The sequence below is a fragment of the Sus scrofa genome, chromosome 1, assembly GCF_054392235.1.
Source record: "Sus scrofa isolate SSC_HxYL_T2T_F1_AM1 chromosome 1, Sscrofa_HxYL_maternal_Yorkshire_Landrace_v2.0, whole genome shotgun sequence".
Classification (NCBI taxonomy): Eukaryota; Metazoa; Chordata; class Mammalia; order Artiodactyla; family Suidae; genus Sus; species Sus scrofa.
Genome location: NC_139383.1, coordinates 249,460,001 through 249,482,253, shown reverse-complemented (window position 1 = coordinate 249,482,253; position 22,253 = coordinate 249,460,001). Strand labels below are relative to the sequence as shown.

General features: G+C 40.1%; 1 protein-coding gene across 7 annotated transcripts in view; it reads right to left on the bottom strand.

The window, feature by feature from the left end:
• Positions 1-4,501: 4,501 nt before the first annotated feature.
• The window catches only part of DCAF10 (DDB1 and CUL4 associated factor 10), a 65,850-nt gene continuing 48,098 nt past the window's right edge, over positions 4,502-22,253 (bottom strand). For all 7 annotated transcript variants that reach the window (XR_014824255.1, XM_021066212.2, XM_021066214.2 and 4 more), the window contains 4 exons: positions 17,427-17,629; positions 15,399-15,512; positions 11,495-11,640; positions 4,502-9,922 (listed from right to left, as the gene is read on the bottom strand). Coding sequence is in view for 6 of the 7 variants with exons in the window: in XM_021066212.2 (XP_020921871.1) it covers positions 9,554-9,922; positions 11,495-11,640; positions 15,399-15,512; positions 17,427-17,629 (832 nt within the window). In the remaining variant the exon portion in view is untranslated. The remainder of the gene's footprint in view (positions 9,923-11,494; positions 11,641-15,398; positions 15,513-17,426; positions 17,630-22,253) is intronic.

Below are 22,253 nucleotides of genomic sequence, written 5' to 3'. Positions count from 1 at the left end.
GCTGGCAGCTGTAGCTCTGATTGGATCCCTAGCCTGGGAACCTTCATATGCCGAGGGTGCAGCCCTAAAAAGACAAAAAAAAAAAAAAAAAAAAAGTTCCATATACGTTAATTTTCTAGATAGGTTAACTGCAAAGCATTTTGTTTTTTTAAAGATTTTTCTCAATTGAAATAAACTTTTCCCTATTAAGTATACAGTGCCTTGGTAAATTCACCTTATTAGTACTTTCTGTGGTAATACTGTACCTTCAGGCACACTTAACCCTAAGCTAAATGGTCTGCGTGTTTATGCTTTTTAAGTTTTTTATATCTGTTTTGGCTTCGTACTGCTCATTTCTCTTAGGACACTGAAGTCATATTAGCTGCACTGTTGGTTTACACATCAGGGATAGTTGAAGTTGCCCGATGAGGACCACCAGACCAGGTAAGAGGGCAGTTGCCATGGAATGCTTCTTAAAATCTCCAGTTTTAGAAAGGTTTTAGAAATTCACTTTAGGAGTGAGTATTCTTGGAATTCCCATTGTGGCTCAGCAGGTTGCGAACCTGACTAGTATCCATGAGGGCGAAGGTCTATCCCTGGCGCTGCTCAGTGGGTTAAGGATTCTGGCGTTGCTGTGAGCTGTGGTCTAGGTCACAGGCATGGCTTGGATCTGGTGTTGCTGTGGCTTTTGCGTAGGCTGGCATCTGTGGCTCCAATTCAGTCCCTAGCCTGGGAACTTCCAGATGCTGCGGGTGCGGTCCTAGGAAGACAAAAAAAAAGTGAGTATCCCGAACTCTTGAATTGATTCAAAGGGGTGTTTTAAGTGTCATCCAATGACGCGTCATTGTAACCCACCTGCAGCAGTCATCAACTAGAGCGAGGGGAGTAGGGAGCACTTCTCATGGTGTGACCTGCGGGCACATGGGGAGGCGGGTGCAGCTGCAGTGCACCCCAGGCTCTGTCTCTTCCCTCTCTTTTTTTTGTCTTTTTAGGGCCACACATGCGGCATATAGGAGGTTCCCAGACTAGGGGTTGAGTTAGAGCTGCATCTGCGACCTGCACCACAGCTTACTGCAACACTGGGTCCTTAACCCAGGGCCAGGGATCGACCCGAGTGCTCATGGATACTAATTGAGTTTGATACTGCTGAGCCACAGTGGGAACTCCCAGGCTCCGACTCTGTTATCTCTAGGTAACACTGCCCTCCCAGCCTTCCCTATGTGGTGTCCACTGCACTGAAATCTGCCTTTTTCGGGTTCACTCAGTAACTCCTGCTGAGGCCTTCAGATCTCGGCTTAAGTGTCACGTTCTTGGGGAAGCTGGCTCATACTTGCAGGACCAAGTCGGGTTCCCCTCTTACATATTCTTGTGCTACCACGTTCCTGCGCTGTTTTCGTGGCACATACCTGTTTTTATTATTATTTGATGCCTTTGGCTCTTTCAAATATCACCTCCATAAGGCTGGGACTCTGCAACTGGTTTCCACAGTTTTAAGTACCTGGCATAGTGCCTGACACCTGGTAGATGTCTGATAAATCTTTCTTTAAGAATTGACAGTGAAGGAACACAGCATTCTGGGATATCCTGTCTGACTTTCATTACTTTGATGGGTCATGGAGGTGGTTTCAAAAAAAATTACCACTGCTTGGGCAGCCTTAATGAAGTACCATAGACTAACTCAAAACAGCAGATACTTCTTACAGTTCCAGATGCTGGGAATGGGAAGTCCAAGATCAAGGTGTTGGTAGATGTGGTTCCTGGTGAAGAGGCCTCTTCTTGGTGTATGGATTTCTCACTTTGTCTTCACAGCAGAGAGAGAAACTCCTGACCTCACCTAAAGCTAATCAGCTCCACAGGTTGCACTCCAGATGGCATCACACTGGGGGTCACGGCTGCAACCTATGAATTTGGGGTTGGGAGGGATTCAGACATTTAACTGATAACGTATATAAGCTAAATGATGAGACTTTCTTAGTTGCCTCCTTTACCTTTCATGCTCAGCTATCCTTTACTCTGAGAAATAACCAGCTACAAGTCTCTGTATGAGTCAGGATTCCAATGTACAGGCAATTCTGTTTTTCTTACTCTTCCTCACATTGTGAATTGTGGAACTCAGCCAAATGAAGCTGACTGAGAAGGGCAAGAAGAAAATAATTATTTCCTTAAAATACTTGGTGTGTCACTGAGTGCTGCTTTGCTACTGGGAGAAGTGCTATGAAGGAAGGGACTTCTTTTTAAATAGCCCAAAATATGTCAGGAATAACCGAAATAGTGATAATTAGTGTTACAGTTAATTAAAGAATGATTAATTTCAGAAAATAATCTCAATTCAAAGGAATTCACTGTTTTTCTCTTCAGTGTCTTACCAAAAAATTAGCATGCCAAGGATGATTATCATTTTCTAGTAAATTTAAAATTGTATGGCAAAATGAACCATCAATCACAGTTAAATAATACAAGAAAATGTCATTCTAAGGAACAGTGTGAATAAAAGCATGTTCTAAATTTATGAGAATTAATCACTATATAGCTTGGCAAAAATTTATCAACTGTGCTTCCTACTGGTGTGAATAATCTTCATTGGATAAATAACCAATTTATAAAACTATACATGATTCATAACAAACTTGTAAATGGCCAGAACATTAATGAAGAGATGTGAATGGTTCAGATCTTGGTAAATGTGTTTTCAAGGGTAAAATGCTAATTCTGTGTTTTAGAACAGCAGCCATCACAAAATGAAGTGTACATGTACCAGTGGAAGGATAAAGTGAAGCCTGAAAGTGCAGGAGGTAATGTAGAATTTGATTAAAAAAAAAAAACCCTTTTAAAAATTTTCTCTTTGTACATGTTTTATAAAACACTGTACATAATGGATCAGTGCAATAACATGTATATAATTTATAAATAACATTTAGAGTGTATTTTTCCTATTAAGATTTATATGATTGAAGAAGTTTGGAATATCACTAGGAAAAATCACCAAGCCACTGCATCTGTCACTGCCTTATGCTTAATTCTGGTCTAAAAATGAACACCTACATAATTTAAACAAAATTTCAAACTACTGCTAAACGCACGTTTGCCATCAACCTTTAAAATACGTTAATCACACAAAGTGTGTCAAATCTTTCAAAGTGGCATTTATTTTTTTTTTTGCCTTTTCTAGGGCCACTTCTGTGGCATATGGAGGTTCCCAGGCTAGGGGTCGAATTGGAGCTTTAGCTGCCGGCCTACGCCAGAGCCACAGCAACACGGGATCTGAGCCGTGTCTGCAACCTTCGCCACAGCTCATGGCAACGCTGGGTCCTTAACCCACTGAGCAAGGCCAGGGATCGAACCCGCAACCTCATCGTTCCTAGTCGGATTCGCCAACCACTGCGCCATAACGGGAACTACTAAAGTGTCATTTATTTTTTAAAAGCACATTATGAGTTAGACTTAAACTAAAATAGTCAGTGCATATATTAATAAAAGGTTTATTGAAACTTTAAAATTGTATGTAGATAAAATAAATTCACTTACAATTCTACTATCCATTTGAAACCTCAACTGAAAGAGTAAAAGCCAATTATATTTTTAGAAAGCTTTTCTCATTCTGAAATAAAGGACTTTTGCTCTGTTAAAAACTTTGTGGGAGGGAGGTAGTTTTGGTTTTATGTTGTTTTTTTTTTTTTTGCTATTTCTTTTCTTTTTTTTTTTTTTTTGTCTTTTTGCTATTTCTTTGGGCCGCTCCCGCGGCATATGGAGGTTCCCAGGCTAGGGGTCTAATCGGAGCTGTAGCAACTGGCCTACGCCAGAGTCACAGCAACGCGGGATCCGAGCCATGAGTGCAACCCACACCACAGCTCAGGGCAATGCCGGATCGTTAACCCACTGAGCAAGGGCAGGGACCGAACCCGCAACCTCATGGTTCCTAGTCGGATTCGTTAACCACTGTGCCACGACGGGAACTCCAGTTTTGGTTTTAGATTTTAGAAGTTATTTTACTAAATCGTTCACTAGTATTCAATGACTGTGAATATCTTTACTAGAAGGTAGATTAAAAAATACTATAATGCTTATTGTTTCCATCATGTTGAAATGATAATATTCAAAGAGGACCAGTTACATAATTTGTAAGCCCACTGCAAAATAAAAATGTGGGCTCCTTGTTCAAAAAATTAAGAACTTCAAGATGGCTTCAGCAGAGCATTAAACCAAGCCTGGGGCTTTTCTCCGTGCAGGGCCCATCAACATACCCATGAAGCCAACCCTGTGTATAAGTCTATCTCAACTGCAGTTACGGAACATCACCACCTTAGTTACCTTTGTTGCTTGAGCTCCAGTACTGGACTAGATGTATAGTAGAGGTTCATATGTTTGTTGAATGAAAACTGAGCCTTGCAGTTTTCCAAATCAATGAGAAATAGTTTTTCTGATGTATGGTTCATTATAATAAATGGTAGATCCCTTTAGTACCGAATAATTTTAACACATTCTGCCTTCATAGGAACTCGAGGCCACAGAGAGTGAAGATATATTTGATTCATTCAAGAAAAATTTATTGATCCTGCTGGGCACTGGGAATAGAATAGAATAAATAAGACAGTTCCTGCCCTCAAGGGGCTTACAGTCTAGCATAATAAGAATATACAGCACCTCAGAATCTGGTGAGAAAACTTTGTGGTGTCTAGTATTTTTTTCTGAAACACTCCAAATTTCCTGAAAATGTGAATCTAAAGTTGATCAGAAAGCAGGGTTTGGAAATGGAAGATGCAGTGCATTTTACAAGAAAATTCACATATTCAACCAGTAATGTAAAAACCATGAATTCTAAATGAAAAAACTTAGGAAAGCTGAAAAGTCTATTTTAAATACTTTGGACCAGATTTAAATTTTAAAAATTATCTCTGGCATTTTCATTTATAGTGACATATATGATAGAGGAGGTGTATGCATTTGAGATTTATTCCCTGGAGCTTTTGCTAAAACCCATTTTTCTATCACTAATTCATTATAGCTAAAGAAAGCAGCATACAGATAAATTTGAGACTTTCCTTTTGATAATAATTTCCATTATAATTTGAATGGGAGAAATTCTTAAGAATGTTTATAAATTTCAGTAATATCTTATTCTGTACTGAGACTAAACTGTGTCTTTGTATCATGTGTGATAATTTAAGTGTATATTTTTATGGTTATTGACAAAGTTTAATGGCATCAAAGATAGATACCCTTAAGTCTATCTGGATTTTCATTGTCCTTTTCCCTCTGCACTCTTCTTTTTTCTTAAAAGCACGAAAGACCCTTGTGCAAATACAGTCTGTTTTTGCTTCCCTGTACTTTGGTGCATTGCTCTTCCTTAATCTAGCAGCATCCTTAGCTTGTAGTATTTTACTTAGTGGCAACTGAGACAATCACTAGCTTGGGCTTTAACTGAGAACTTCTATTATCTATAGAATTATTGTGAACCTGTCAGGAAAGTGGTGAGCAATGAAGAGAGCTGTCTCACAGATGGCTCCCAGAGCTCAGCCACCTCCTGAGACACTAAGCAGACTTGCTATCTCATGTCCCAGCTCCTAACAGATGAAAACGGCACATTAGAAGGAAGTAGGGAGCCTGTCAGAGACAGGCATATTGATAGTGTGGTAGGAGACCACTCAAGCAAAACAAACTGCTTAGCAGATACAAATTTTTTTAAATTAGAAAGAAAAAAACCACACCAAGAATCTGAGGCAAATATATATACACCTCAGGGCTGAGGGAATCACTTTATAATAATTGATCTTAACTCATATTTGTTATAGCCCTTTACATTTTGTGAAGTATTTTACATACATCAGAGCTCACTGGATATTGGTAACAACACAATGGATATAACTTTTACTTTTCAACACGAAGAAACAAATTGTACTGAGCATGCTGTTTAAGAAGGCAGGTAGGTATACTAACATATCTGAAAGATTTGCATCAAAAATAATTACAAGTTTTATATTTTGGCACTTGAGATATGCATTAATTATCCCAAAATTAATATATATGTTTTCTCTCATGACCAACACAGAGTGTTACTGAGTGAATTTTCATAGCGCTCAGGGTCAGCTGGTACATTATGTGGATGATTGTCCTCAGTAAGTTATCACACTATGTCTCTTACTAAACACAAGCTTAACAGATACTTATGGATGGCAATACCATAGATTCTAATAATAATGGGGAACACCAGGCTTCAAAAAGATTCTCAAAGTGTTTTCCTATATTGCACTTTCTAAGGAAAAAGCCTTAACAGTGACAGAATATGATCCTGGGTCTAGACCTACGAGTGGGGAACATGTGATATCGACCTTTCTGTGTCTGTTCTCTAAGATTTTTGGTAGAGCCTCTTCTCAGGGATGTAACAAGGAGAAATAACAAAACATACATGTTCTTTAGTCTTGAGAAAAGAAGACAACACCCAATTGCAAAAGATTAAAATAGAGGTCTCTTCTGCATCAGCCACTTCATTTTCACAATTGAAAATAGGGCACTATTGTATATTTGATGTTCCTAAACTCATTCAACGTAGCTTTGCCGTAACTATACTGTTGTGCAGAAAGATTTTTAAGATAGAAGTATACTTTGTACTATACTTACCAACAATTATCAATTATAATACATTTATCAACTATCATGAATAAAAATGACTAAATAAAATTTAAACACACCAGATTAGATTTTGTACTTTAAGTGAAATGGGATTTTGAAATTTTAAATGTCATTTCCTCCAATAGTATATAACATTCCTGATGCCCTTGAATTCCTTGATCGATATCCCCGGACTTTTTGCTCAAGACCAAAACTCAAAGAGGACAAAGGTTTTGTTGAGTTTGCTGGATGTGAATTTGCTGTTTTTATATGAGGCTATTTATCCTGCTTGAGGATTTTTAGTTAGGAGTGGACTGTCTGTATGCCCTGCAGTTTATGGCATTAATTCTAAGAGAAATTGTCAATCTTGTAAATGTTCCTTTATACAGTGAGGAAGATAAGCCAGCTCTGTCATAAAGCACCTCCAGAGGATGTTAAACAGGTAAATTAACAGGCCAGTTTGCCAGTCTTTACAAACTAAAGGGCAAAATGGTGGAGTAGCAAGCATAGGCTTGGCACTCAAACAGACCTGGTTCTGAAGCCCAATGCTGCCACCCCATGCCAGCTCTGTGGCTTAAATCACTTAACCTTTTTGATCCTCCATTTCCTCTAAAGTAAACTGGTGCCCATGCCACTTACCTTGTAGTTTTTGTGAGGATTAAGTAGTAAATTATTTGACACATGATAGGCATTCTATCTATAGTGGTTAAAGAATCATGGAGTGAAATTTAGAGTTAGGCAACCTTTGGGTCCAGCATCTGACATGGATCTCTCCAAAGGAGATGTATGTATGGAACCTTCTTTTGATTATCAATACTACCACTGGTCTTAATAGCTTATTTTCAATGTCAACATTGTTTTTGTCTCAAAAACTTTATTTTCTTTATAATAGGTGTTTTTTTTCTTAGACGTTCACAGCAAACCTGTGTGTTTTCACTGTGGTAATTTTTTTGATGACTAAAAAATTTCCAGTTTTTCTTTAACATCCATGGTAAGATGATCTAATTTTTTAAATCCGTCCTAGAGCCAGCATTATCAAAGTGAGATGTATATACATGTGCGAATGGCTGTCTGCTAAGTCCTACAAAAAATGTCATTTTTACTCATGTATTTGGGTTGCTTAAATATTTTTATAAGATTTAAACTATGTTCTTATGGCTGGAATTCTCAGCATTGATACACCCATGCCTTCCTTTTTCAATCTATTGGCTAGTATAAGGGTATTCACAATAATACAACCTAAAGACAAAATAAACTTCATAAATCATTGTTTTAACACCCTGCACAATACAGTAGAAATTGCCCTGAGCAAGTAATTAAGAGACTTGAATTCAAGTCCTGGCTCTGCCACTAATTTTGCAGGATGACCTTAGGTAAAGTCATTTAACTTCTAATTCATCAAATAATGAAGTTTAGTCCATTTTAAGTTAATTTCTACCTCTAAAATTGCTTTCATTTGCTCATTTTTTAAATAATCAAAATACCTTCTGGGAGTTACATTAATAAGCACCTAATGGGTAAAGAAGTATTTACTGATGTTTAAGGTAGGATGTTTCAAGCTGTGATCCAGGAACCACCTGAATAAAGATTTCTTGGGGTTCCTGTAAAAATACAGATTCCTGTCCTCTCTGGCTGAGTAAGAACCTCCTAAGGTGAGGGTTAGGTTTCTGTATTTTTCACAAGCTCCTCAATGATTATAATGCACCCTAATGTTTGAGAACCACTGGCCTAAGAGAATGTGATCTAAGAGGGAAAAAGCTAGCATGTGGCTTGAACTACTCCAGCTGCTGGTAAATCTCTTCTGAGGACAATACCATTCAAAGTGGAAGAGACTAGAAAAAAGCTGCTTACTTCAGCAGCGCAGTCAGCTTTGTGCTTGACCCCTGCCTGGTGCTTTTGACTTGCTGTGTTCCATAACCAAACACAACAGATGGTCTTAGTCTTGACACCCAAGTCACTGACCGCCATAGTTATGACAACAGCTTGAAGACAACTGCCGTTTTCCCCTCATTAGTGGTAAGAGCAGAGCTCAAGAAAGAAAGATAAGGAAAACACAACCTCTTTACTCACAATTCTCCCCCAGCCATCATTTGTGTGATTCAAATGATCTGGCGGAGGAAAGAGAAAATCTAAGCCACAGCGTTCTCAACACTCTGTAGTCATATAGTGTACTCATCTCATAAATAAATCCTCTTCTCTACAATAAAAATGACCAAAGCCCATTCCTTCTCCTCTTTTCCTTTCTAATGCTGTTGACAGGAACAAAATACCTGCTAGACACATGCTAGAAATTTAAAAATTCATACAAGTAAATTACAAAGGGAGTTGATAATTTTTTTTTTTCCTTAGAATCTCACAACAAAATCTCTCTCATGGTGAAAAAATACATATAATTTTAACAGGAAGCTTAAAAGACATTTTGCTGCAAGACTGTAAGAGTTATAAGAATAATGCCATTATCTGTGCTCATTTCAGAGAAATGTAATAGCAACTTTAACAGGCCAAGTATACTGGTAAGTGAAGGTGAAATTTCTTTTCAACAACTAGTATGCCAATATCAAACTTCTGGGTTTTATTCAATACTAGTGTTATGAGTTTCTCCTAATCCAGCCAAAACTCCTGCCAAATGTCCACAAAATTCACACCAAAATCAAAAAACAAAACAGAATTGAAAGAAAATTGACAAGAGCTACCATGCAAAATAACCAGGAGAACTGGAGTTCAGTGGCACAGATCAGCAGGAGCAGAGGAATGCTGCAAAAGATGGTGCTGCCTCGAGTCTAATTTGGCGATGCCCGCATGATGCTGGACAACCAAGTACTCAGGTCACAGGTGTGTTTGTGGACCCGTAAGAACCAGGATCTTGACCAAAACTTTTAAGATCTTCTAAAAAGAAAATACTTCACCTAAATTGAAGTAATACATAAGTCAAACACCAGAAAAGTTCCTTAGTTGATGTAAGTTGTGCCTAAAACTTTGGCTGATACAGAGAAACCCGTCCACTAAGGCACCCGGAGGCGATCTGGCAATGTGTTGGAGAGAACTTTGTCGTCAGTACCACATCATTATGAGAGTACAAAGAACGGATCACCCGCAGGGGACTGGCTTCTTTGGGCAAACAGTCAATCAGTTCACTGCACTGCTTGTCAAATCCTAACAAGCGAATCCCGTAGCCGTGTGGGGAAGAAATCATTCGCCCGTCAGGGCTGAAGCAAAGTTCTTTGATATAACCCCTGCCTACATTGGCTTCCTCAATGTAATGAGTCAGTCGTAGAGAACAACGAGGTGAGACGGGTCGCACAGGAGCTCCTTCTTGGAATTCATAGACACAAGTCCACTAGGGGAAAAGAAAAGAGAGTTATGGAGTTCTCGTGGTGGCGCAGTGGTTAGAATCTGACTAGGAACCATGAAGTTTCAGGTTTGATCCCTGGCCTTGCTCAGTGGGTTAAGGATCTGGTGTTGCCATGAACTGTGGTGTAGGTCAAAGATGCGGCTCAGATCCTGAGTTGCTATGGCTGTGGCGTAGGCCTGTGGCTACAGCTCTGATTTGACCTCTAGCCTGGGAATCTCCATATGCCGCAGGAGTGGCCCTAGAAAAGACAAAAAGACACACAAAAAAAGTTATAAAGCCCCATAAATGGAGTATAACCTTTAAAAATTGTGTATAACTATATTTTCACCTGTAACTTACATATTTTATAGCAACTATATTTCAATTAAACCAAAAACAAAGTTATAGAGCCCTAGTGCTACAGATAATTAAAAAAAAAAAAAAAGCTCAAAAGAATGCCAGTTACAGAAGTGTTGCAAGAAATCATTCAGATGAATGCTACCCCTCCCGCAACTAACAATAATTATAGACCTGGACAGTCTTTATTCATATCAAGATTATGCTGTACTGTGACACTTTAAAACCTTTTATTCCCTGAGGCCACTGTGATTTCTGTAGTAAAAATTTCCTTTTCTGAATGCAAAATAATCTTTTAATTTTTTTTTTGGCTGCGCCTGCGGCCTACAAAAATTCCTGGGCTGCAGCAACCTGGGCCGCTGTAGTAACATGCCGGAGAGTTAAACCACTGGGCTACAAGGGAACCCCCCAGAGTAACAACAGTTTTGATATTCTAGGGTTAAGACATCCAAGCCCTATAGTACCTCTCCTCCTACATACTTTAAAGATTCTTCTCTTCTTCTGTTAGTTGTGGCTTCTAGACTAGTGAGAACCATGGAAGACCCCTGCTTTCTAGAGTAAGGAGAATCCCAAGGTTATATAAGACCTTTCCTCCATTCATCAGTTTAGTCCCTTCCTTTCCCAAAGCTCTCCCTGGTTTTTAAACGGAGGAAATCATAATACTCAATTGGCTTAGCTAAACCTCCCATTTGGCCAGCTTAGCTCAGTCCTATGTTTATAAGAGGTTTTTTACAATGAAATGAAGGAGGCAAGAATTAAGAAGCTGGGCTCAGTCTGAGCTGATGACTACTTTCTTCCTCTTTTTCTCTCTCCCCCTCTCTCCTCTCTCCTTCTCTCTCCTTCCTTCCTTCTTTCTTTCTTGTCCTACCTACGGCATATGGAGGTTCCCAGGCTAGGGGTCCACTCAGAGCTGTGGCTACCAGCCTATGCCATAGCCACACCAATGCAACCTACACCACAGCTCATGGCAACACCGGATCCTTAACCCACTGAGCAAGGCCAGGGATCGAACCCGCGTCCTCATGGATGCTAGTTGGGTTTGCTAACTGTTAAGCCACGATGGGAACTCCTGATGGCTACCTTAAAGTACTTGCCCACTTGCCACACTCAGGCCAGAGAGGAGGAAGACGGGTTTTCAAGGGAGGAAGGCACCATGAGCACACATGGCAATGGCAATTTGTTCAGTCAGCCCCATTGCAGGTGGAGTGCTGTGACCCGTACCTCCTGATCATCCGTGTTGCTTGAGCACCGAAGAAGAGTGGCCCAGCCTTTTGGGTGCAACTGTAAGGATGTGATACAATTTCCACGGTCTCTCTCACCAGGAACTTCAGGGGTTAACACTTCAAGACTATTTCTTGGTGAAACTCCTGAGATACAAAAAAATTAGGATGTGAATAGCACAGGGAACTATATTCAGTCTCTGGGGATGGGATAGACCATGATGGAAGATAATATAACAAAATATAACATTTTATATATATATGTTATATATATATGTATATATATAACAAAATATACATTCACTTTGGTGTACAGCAGAAATTGGCACAACATTGTAAATCAACTATACTTCAATAAAAAAATACTTAATACAAATTCCAGCTCCTGAATTTTCTTATCAGAGGACTAAGGCAGCTCATGAAAGCTTTGATTTCTGACAGCCACCCCTATGCCTTTATTCCTTCGCCTGCCCCTTATGCTACCACATGTAAAAAAACCATGGTGCCCCTTAATGCACAGGGTGTGCTCTTTAAGGTGGGGATAAGGGTAAACGTATGACTAGAACTAAAGCATTCAACTTCTTGCAGCAGGAATCACCAGTGACCCAAAGTTAAGGCATTACAGCTGACTCAGAGTTCTTTTGTTTTGGATCAACATCTCAGAAATCTCTTTATTTAAGAATCAAAGTCAGATGAAAGGAATCTGGAAAAGTTACAGGTAACAATTCTCTCACAGAGGACCTGGTTCTCTCTAGCCCAGAGAAGGAACTACCTGGAAGCCATGACTGCCTTTATATAGATAAAAGGCTATTATGTGTACAGCAACAGGACTTACAGTTCCAAAGGACAGTCCTATAAACAACAAATCAACCTATAATTTTGGAAGTAAGAGAGGACAACTCACACAGACATGTCAGACAACTCAGACATATCAAGGGGTGGGAGGTACTGCCAATCCTACATATTCCTGGTACTCTGCTATGACTGCCGTAGTGAGCCGCTGTCATTATGGGACAACGTCATATCCCTCAAATATGTGGAGAACCATGTTCACAAACATTGTAAGGAAGCAACTTAGAAATTTAATATCAAAAGAAATATTTCAACACTTTTTTGTTGTTGTTGTTGTTGTTGCTATTTCTTGGGCTGCATCCGCAGCATATGGAGGTTCCCAGGCCAGGGGTTGAATCGGAGCTGCAGCCACCGGCCTACGCCAGAGCCACAGCAACGCGGGATCCAAGCCGTGTCTGCAACCTACACCACAGCTCACGGCAACGCCGGATCGTTAACCCACTGAGCAAGGGCAGGGATCGAACCCGCAACCTCATGGTTCCTAGTCGGATTCATTAACCACTGCGCCACAACGGGAACTCCTCAACACTTCTTTGCCTGTGGAAGGAATTGCTTTAAAGATAATGAGCTCCCTCTGTCAGGTTCAGTCTCTGGCCTAGGAACTTGCCACAGGTGCAGCCAAAACAAAAAACAAAGGCTAAGGTTAGGGATCTGGCATTGTCACTGCAGCAGCTTAGGTTGTTGTTGTGGTGCAGGTTCAATCCCTGGCCCCACAAAAAATCCACATGCCATGGGTGTGGCCAAAAAAAAAAAAAAAAGATAATGAGTTCTCACTCTGTGAATTATTTATCTTAGATGTGTTATCTTTAAAAAAAAATTCTCATTAGATTACTATAGCATTGAAAGAAACTTGTGAAGTTCTTACATTGTTACAACCAAATTATACCTAAATAATGACTTCACTTGTGACTGAACTTGAATAAAAATTTTAGAGGGGAAAAAAACCCCTACTTCATGAATTAATTTTCAAAATCTACAACAGGAATTCCCACTGTGATGCAATGGGATTGGCAGCATCTCTTCAGTGCCAGGATGCAGGTTTAATCCCCAGCCTATCACAGTGGGTTAGAGGATCTGGCATTGCTGTGGCTGCAGCATAGGTCAAGCAAGTGCAGCTGGGATCTGATCCCTGGCTCAGCTACTCTATCTGCCATGGGGCAGCCAAAACAGGAAGGAAAAAACAACAAACAACAAAAGCACAAAAGATACCTATTCTGAATAGGTAAGTAGTGGTTTTTGAGCTGTGCTCCTTGGAGGTTCCTCGAGAGCTGGCAAAAGGGGGGAACCCTATGGGGCCCAAGGTGGAGATGGGTGGGGAAGACTGGAGGGTCAAGGACCTCCTAATTTCACTTGAACCAGTTACGCCACTTTTATTTGTGCTGCATCCCTAAGAATCCACAGCAGATTTCATGTCGAAAATAAGAGTTTGAATCCTGAAATGAGCTTGAAATTTTTTGCTCTATATAACTACTGTATCTACTAAACTATGGTACTAACATATTTGAAGAATGAAGACCTGGGATTTCCAACATTCAGAGCAACCTTGCCTATAAGCCCCTTCTCTTCACATTCCCCATTTTCTTCCTCTCTCTGCCCAAACGCCTCATACATTATCTCACCTCCATTTCCCAACTCCCTCTAGCATGAAACTGCTGTATAGTCTGGGTTTAGGTTTACCACTGCAACAAGCAAGCAAGTTAACCTTAAGTTTTTCTGATGGATGGTTTAATTAATCAATGAAGGTTTTTCTCAATGATTAAGAACCTTGGCAGAGTTCCCGTTGTGGCTCAGCAGTAACTAATCTGACTAGCATCCATGAGGACGCAGGTTCGATCCCTGGCCTTGCTCAGTGGGTTAAGGATCCAGCATTGCCGTGAGCTGTGGTGTAGGTCACAGACACCGGCTCAGATCTGGCATTGCTGTGGCTGTGATGTAAGACAACAACTACAGCTCCAACTTGACCCTTAGCCTGGGAATTTCCATATGCCTTGGGCGTGGCCCTAAAAAGATAAAAAGAGTGAGATAGCTCTTTGGAGTATAGTATCTAAGGCCTAGCCCCTTTTAAAAATAAAAAAGAACCTTGGCTTGTTTCCCATAGCCAAAGTAGAAGGACAAGAACAGGTAGATTGGAAAAAGATGTTTCTGCTACAAATCAAAGGCGAAATGTGGATTAGTATGGAGAAGGACAGTGGGTGAGATTTGCATAGGTAGAAAGCATCTCAATTAGGGGGTGGAAAGAACAGATTAAGCAGCTAGTTCCACCAGAATGGCAGGGGGTGGGGGGGAATGACAAAAGCAGAGTAGGGCCAGATTGTAGCTCACTTTCTCCCACAACCCTTCTGAGGCTGCCAGGAATTGATGAGATAAGGAAATGGCAGAGCAAAAGCCTCCTGGGCTGGAACCAGGTGACTTTCACAAGCACCTGATAAACTCATCCCCTTATATTTATATAGCACTGTCTCATGCATAATCTCATTTAATTTCCATAACAACCTTGATTTGAGTCTACATTTCCCAACTATTCCATCTCCAAACTAGACCAAACTAAACCCAGCAAATAAAACCAAAATTCAAATTCCAACAAAAATTCAAGCTCAAGATAATTTAACCCTAGACACTCTGGTCAGCTTTCTGAAATTAATGACTGAGGGGCAAGGAATAGCCTCATCTCTAGGCTTTTATTTTTACGGATTAAAACCAAACCAGGAGTTCCCGTCGTGGCACAGTGGTTAACGAATCCGACTAGGAGCCAAGGGGTTGCGGGTTCGGTCCCTGCCCTTGCTCAGTGGGTTAACGATCCGGCGTTGCCGTGAGCTGTGGTGTAGGTTGCAGACGCGGCTCGGATCCCGAGTTGCTGTGGCTCTGGCGTAGGCCGGTCGCTACAGCTCCGATTCGACCCCTAGCCTGGGAACCTCCATATGCCACGGGAGCGGCCCAAAGAAATAGCAAAAAGACACACACACACACACACACACACACACACAAAACCAAACCAAAGAAAACTATTTTAGAATCTGTTATGGCAAGATTATAAAATCCAACTTTTAACCTACCTTCTCTCTGTGAGGCTCGTGACATGTGTTTCTCAGAAGAGGAATTAGAATCACTATGATGACAAGGTGAACCCGAAACTCTAGGACCAGATGAACTCGATGAAGTGGTAAGATCTTGAAAATACAAAATGTTCTGACAATAAACCTAGCAAAACTCTGGTAGTGTCTCTTAACTTTTTAATCATCTACTTGAACCATACTGTTAAAGTTCTCTGAAACATAGCAAGTACATAAACACCTAAAACTGGCCTGTAACTAAGACTGAGGTGAGCAAGATAACTCTTTGGAGTACTGTATCTAAGGCCTAGTCCCTTTCTAAAACCCTTTATAAATGACTTCCTAAAGTGAAATAAAAATGAAAAACCAAATAAACATAAGTAAACATAGGAGTATCTTTGGTTTCCCATTGTTTCTGTAGTGAAATGGAACAAGAAAATTTAATAAGAATAAAAACTGAGCTGTTCACCCTGTTGTTTAATGTTAGAATACGGTCCAAAGAACAGGTCTATTACTGAGAGCATGAATAGATCCTTCTTAAAGCATACCAACAGCTTCTATCATCATTACTGAAATTATGTGAATGCTATCTTTGAAATGTAATACAAATTCAACATTGAAATCTGTGAAAAAATAAAATGAATATCATTTCAGTCTGATGTTTTACTCCAAAGAGCAATATCTACTTCACACTTTTCTAGTGGCTCCACACTTCTGTGGGAACTTACTAATTTCTTTGGATGGTATTAAGCATTGGAATTACCCTTAGAAGACAGAAAACCTTCTTGGTTTTTAAGCAAAACATGCCTACTAGACCTTCTAAATGACTTCTCACTAAGCTAAAGTTGATTATTAATGTTTAACCTAAAAAATTCTGAAATTGAAAGGACTGTACTTGCATTAATTATGAAATCCCTTGCTTACAAACAGAGTGATAAAACTTTAATTTCTACTTTTAGCAACTTCAGTACAGTGAGGGCCTCATATTCCCAAAGGGGCGTCTGGAAGTGGCCTCAAGCATAAAGATCCCAACCATTTGAAGCTGATTGTAAGCAGCAGTTTATGGAGTTCCCATCATGGTGCAGTGGTTAACGAATCCGACTAGGAACCATGAAGTTGCAGGTTTGATCCCTGGGCTTGCTCAGTGGATTAAGGATCTGGCGTTGCCGTGAGCTGTGGTGTGGGTCGCAGATGTGGCTCAGATCCCACATTGCTGTGGCTCTGGCATAGGCCAGCAGCAACAGCTCCAATTAGACCCCTACCCTGGGAACCTCCATATGCCGTGGGAGCAGCTCAAGAAAAGACAAAAAAAAAAAAAGCAGCAGTTTATGAACATTATATGTTCCAAATGCTTAAGTCTCTTCTTTTGGGTTCTTGTTCATAAACACAATTTTATAAATGATGGATATGTTCCTGTTTCAGGTCTCTTTTTCCTAAGGGTAAATGAAATATAGTCTCTATCACATAATGCAGTAAGTTTTCTAGAGCCCTCAATTTCACTTAGGTCCAATGGAACTGGCAGCAGGAAAAGTAACAGGGCTTTAGCAAGAGGATGTTTAAGAGTCATGAGATAAGATGGCACTAGCTACCTGTGTCTAGACATCTGAGAGTCTAGGATGCAATAGAGACTTAAAACTCTATACCGACTATAATTTAATTAGCTCTTCTGGGCTCTAGAAGGACTTAAAAAGATTGACACTACCTTGGGCCGCCACTAATTTTTGAAATGATGATGATTTACAAATATTGATGAAAGATTTTCTGGCTAGCAGAGAGCTAAAAAAAGTATTTTTAGGGTTAGTTAATCTTCTAGATCATCTGTGATAGAGAGGCACAAATCAATACTATGTCAGAAATACATACAGATAATTATACTTCCTTGGGGAAAAAGCTCTCACTGGGCTTTCCAAAGAATGTCTTTTAATTTTCTTCCCTTCTTCCTGCTGTCATTCCCAGAATAGAAACATATATCATCCCCATGTTTGATATTCTTTAGAACACTTTTTCTGTAATCAAAAAAGGAAAGCTTACCTGAACTTGATGTAGTTCTTCTTGCTCTCAAAATGGGGTAACTGCCTACCTCTAAAGACTTGGTTAAGTCAAGATCATGCAAAATCAAGAGATATCCAGAGGACGTTGAGATCAACATTTTGGAACAATCTGGTGTTAGTCTCATTCGCATAAGAAAACGTGTGTGAAAGAATTTCTTATGTGGACACCCATCTTCTGTACACCTACAGAAGAAATCAACAGAACCTAGAGTTACCATAAATATAAGCATTCAGAAATACTCATTTTTTTACCCTTCAAACTAGAATTTACAGTGTATACTCAGACTTATACACATGAAATTTTGTTGCTAACCATTCCTTCTTTCACCTCTAACATTTTTTTAAACATTATTCTGATGTATTAAGTAAGACTATGTTAATGTAAACTCTCACTTTTTATTGTTCTAAAAATCTCTATTTCACTTTTTGATTAAAGGTTTAGCTGAGCCTATAATTGTATTTTATTTTATTTGGCCATGCCAGAGACATGCAGAAGTTCTGGCGCCAGGGATCCGACCTGAGTCGCAGCAGTGACAACACAGGTCCTTAACCCACTGAAACACCAGGCAACTCCAGGGTTTACCTGAGCCTATAACTTCAGGGTTATAGTTCTTTCTGAATATTGAATATAATATTCCACTGAGCTCTGGTCTCTACTGTTGCTATTTTTAAGTCTGCTAACGAGTTGTTACTTTGAATATTTTTTTTTCCTTTGGCTGATCTCTTTGTCTTTGGAGTACTGCAGTTTTACTCTGATATATATATATATATATATAAATTTGTATTTTTCTATTTATCTTTATTGGGATTCACCTGACTTTCTAAATGTTAAGATTCATACTACTCATATATTCTGGATAATTCCCCATTATTATTCCAATATTGCCTCTTACCTATTTTCTCCATTCTTTTGGAGCTCCAAATAGATATTTGAGACATTTCCATTTGACTCTCCTTGTCTCATAACTGCTCTTTCATGTTTTTTGTCTCATTTCTATATGTTGCATTCTGGGTAATTTTTCAATATCTATCAATTTTTTAAAGCTATATCTAATCTATTTATGTTTATAAATTTCAATAGCTGTAATTTTTTTTTAAAGTTCTATTTGGCTCTATTTCAAATCTGCCTGGTCTTTTGGATATATAGTTATTCCTTGCCTATGATTTTCATTCTCCATTTTATTTCCTTTTTAAAAATTATCTTGGAGTTCCTGTTGTGGCTCAGTGGTTAATGAATCCAACTAGGAACTGTGAGGTTGTGGGTTCGATCCCTGGCCTTGCTCAGTGGGTTAAGGATCTGGCATTGCCGTGAGCTGAGGTGTAGGTGGCAGATGCAACTCGGATCCCACATTGCTGTGGCTGTGGTGTAGGCCGGTGGCTACAGCTCCAATTCGACCCCTAGTCTGGGAACCTCCGTATTGCTGTGGCAGCAGCCCAAGAAATGGCAAAAAGACCAAAAAAAAAAAAAAAAAACCACTTTAAAATTGTGAACTGTATCATACATACAGAAAATAACATAAAACAGAGTTAAAAGAAAAATGAACACCTGTGACTCATCACCCACATTAAGCAACAGAACAATACCTGTACTTTTTAAAAATTTTTTTGTCTTTTTGTCTTTTTGTCTTTTTAGGGCTGCACCCACGGCACATGGAGTCTCCCAGGCTAGGGGTCGAATTGGAGGTACAGCTATCAACCCACACCACAGCCACAACAACACGGGATCTGAGCTGCATCTGTGACCTACACCACAGCTCATGTCAACGCCGGATCCTTAACCCAATGAGTGAGGCCAGGGATCGAACCCTCGTCCTCATGGATACTAGTTGGGTTCATTAACCACTGAGCCATGACGGGAACTCCAATACCAGTACTTTAAAAGTCACTTCTGTAGCAATCTTCAGTCAACATGCACTGCTTCAAGCGTACAATGTCTTTTTTAATCTCTCTGAGGATAGTAATAGTTTTGTTTTTTACGGCTGCACCTGCAGCATATGAAGTTCTGAGACTAGGGGTCAAATCAGAGCTGCAGCTGCTGGCCTAGCCACAGCCATGGAAATGTGGGATCTGAGTTGCATTTGTGACCTACTGAACTATGCTGCAGCTGGCGTCAATGCTGCATCCTTTTTTCTTTCCTCATTTTTGGCCGCCCCTCAGCATATGGTATTGCCAGGGCCTGGGATCAGATCTGAGCTGCTGTCTCAACCTAAGCTACAGTTGCAGCAACACTGGATGCTTAACCCACCATGTGAAGCTGGGGATTGAACCCACATCCCAGCGCTCCCGAGACGCTGCCAATCCCGTTGAAACAGTGAAAACTCCAACTCTGGATCCTTAACCCACTGAGTGAGGCTAGGGAGCGAACGTGCATCCTCTCAGAATATATATAGAGAGTTTGTTGGAACACAGCTATACTCATTCATGTATTATCTGTGGCTGCTCAAACACAATAAAACAAAGCTTAAAATATTTATTACATAGTTCTTCACAGAAACAGCTTGACAGCTCCTGATAAAGACAATCATGTCATCTATGAATGATACTGTTTCATTTTTTCCATTCCAATCATTTCTTTTACTGCACCGACTAGGACCCTGCCTCCTTCCACCCCCCAAAAATAGTGAACAGTAGTAGTAATAACAAGCATGTTCTCCTTCCTGATTTTATAGAGAAAACTAAAGTTTCACTATTTAAAAATGTCCTATAGATTTTTAATGTATACCTTTGATGAGTTTTCTCCTATGTCTAGTTAATTGTTTTAGTTTTATCAAGATATAATTTACATACCAAAAAATTCACTCATTTTAACTGTACAATTATATGATTTTTAGTAAATTTACAGAGATAAATTTAGAACATTTTCATCACTCTAAAAAATTCTTCTGCCCATTAGCAGTCACGTCTTTTCCTACTCCCAGCCACAGGAAACCACTAATCTACTTTCTGTCTCTATAGAGCTGCCAACTGTTGAATTTTCATATAAACACAATCATGTAAGTTGTCTTTTAATGTTTATTTTTTTCTTTTTAGGGCCGCACCTGCAGCATATGGAAGTTCCCAGACTAGAGGTCAAATCGGAGCTGCAGCTGCTGGCCTACACCACAGCCAAGGCAACACGGGACCCAAGCTGTCTGTGACCTACACCACAGCTCACAGCAACACCGGATCCTGAACCCACTGAGCAAGGCCAGGAACTGAACCCGTATCCTCGTGGACACTAGTTAGGTTCATAACCCTCTGAGCCACAACAGGAACTCCAATAAGTTGTCTTCTGGTTTGGCTTTTTCACTTAATTTTTTTTTGAGGTTCATCCATGTTGTAGCACATACAACTTTGTTCCTTTTCATTGCCACATTTTGTTTATCCTTTTACCAGCTGATAAATATTTGGATTGGTTCTTTTTTTTTTTTTTCTATTATGACTAATACTACTATGAGCATTCTCTGTGTGGACATATGTGTTAATTTCTCTTGGGTAGGTATCTAGGAGTGAAATTGCTGGGTCATACGGCAGCTCTGTTTAATATTTTAAGAGGTTGAAAAAGTGTTTTCTAAAATGGTTATATCATTTTACATTCCTAACAGCAAGATAATGAAGTTCCACTTTCTCCATATGCTTGCCAATCTGTTGCTGTCTTTTTGTTGAAGCCATCTTATTTTGTGTGAAGTGGTATCTCATTTTGGTTTTAATTTGCATTTCCCTTAAGACTAATGATGTCAAATACCTTTTCATGTGCTTATTAATCATTTGTATATCTCCCTTGGTGAAATATCTATATAAACATCTTGCCCATTTTTAAACTGGGTTATTTGTGTACATATAAGTGAGTTGGAAGAGTTCTTTATACATTCTGGTCGCAATAGCCGTACCTGAGTCACATGGAAGTTCCTGGGCCAGTGGCCAAATCAGAGCTTGTGGCTGCAGGCCTACGCCACAGTCACAGCAGTGCTGGATCCGAGCTATATCTGTGACCTACACTGCAGCTTGCGGCAATGCTGGATCCTTAACCTACTGAGTCAGGCCAGGGATCAAACCTCCATTCTCATGGACACTATATCAGGTTCCTAACCTGGTGAGCCACAGTGGGAACTCCTGACACAAATCCTTTATTAGATGTAATTTACAAATATCCTATCCCATGTAGTTTTCTTTCCTTTTTTGGGGGTGGGGCTGCACTCACAGTATGTAGAAGTTCCTAGTTTCTAACCCATATCACAGCAGTGACCTGAGCAACTACAGGGGCAATGCTAGATCCTTAACCCGCTAGACATTCAGGACACTCCTCTTTTCACTTTTTTTTCTTTTTTTGGCTTTTCTAGGGCCGCACCCATGGCATATGGAGGTTCCCAGGCCAGGGGTCTAATCAGAGCTGTAGTTGCCGGCCTACACCAGAGCCACAACAATGCTGGATCCGAGCTGCATCTGCAACCTACACCACAGCTCACAGCAACTCCGGTTCCTTAACCCACTGAGCAAGGCCACAGATTGAACCCGCAACCTCATGGTTCCTAGTCAGATTCGTTAACCACTGAGCCACAATGGGAACTCCTTTTTTTTTTCTTTTTAGGGCCACACCTGTGGCATATGGAAGTTCCCAAGCTAGGGGTCACATTGGAACTCCAGCTGCTGTCCTACACCACAGTCACAGCAACACCAGATCCGAGCCATGTCTTTGACCTACACCACAGCCTATAGCAACGCTGGATCCTTAACCCACTGAGTGAGGCCAGGGACCAAACCCACATCCTCATGAATACTAGTGAGATTCATTTCTGTTGCACCACAACAGGAACTCCTCTTTTCACTT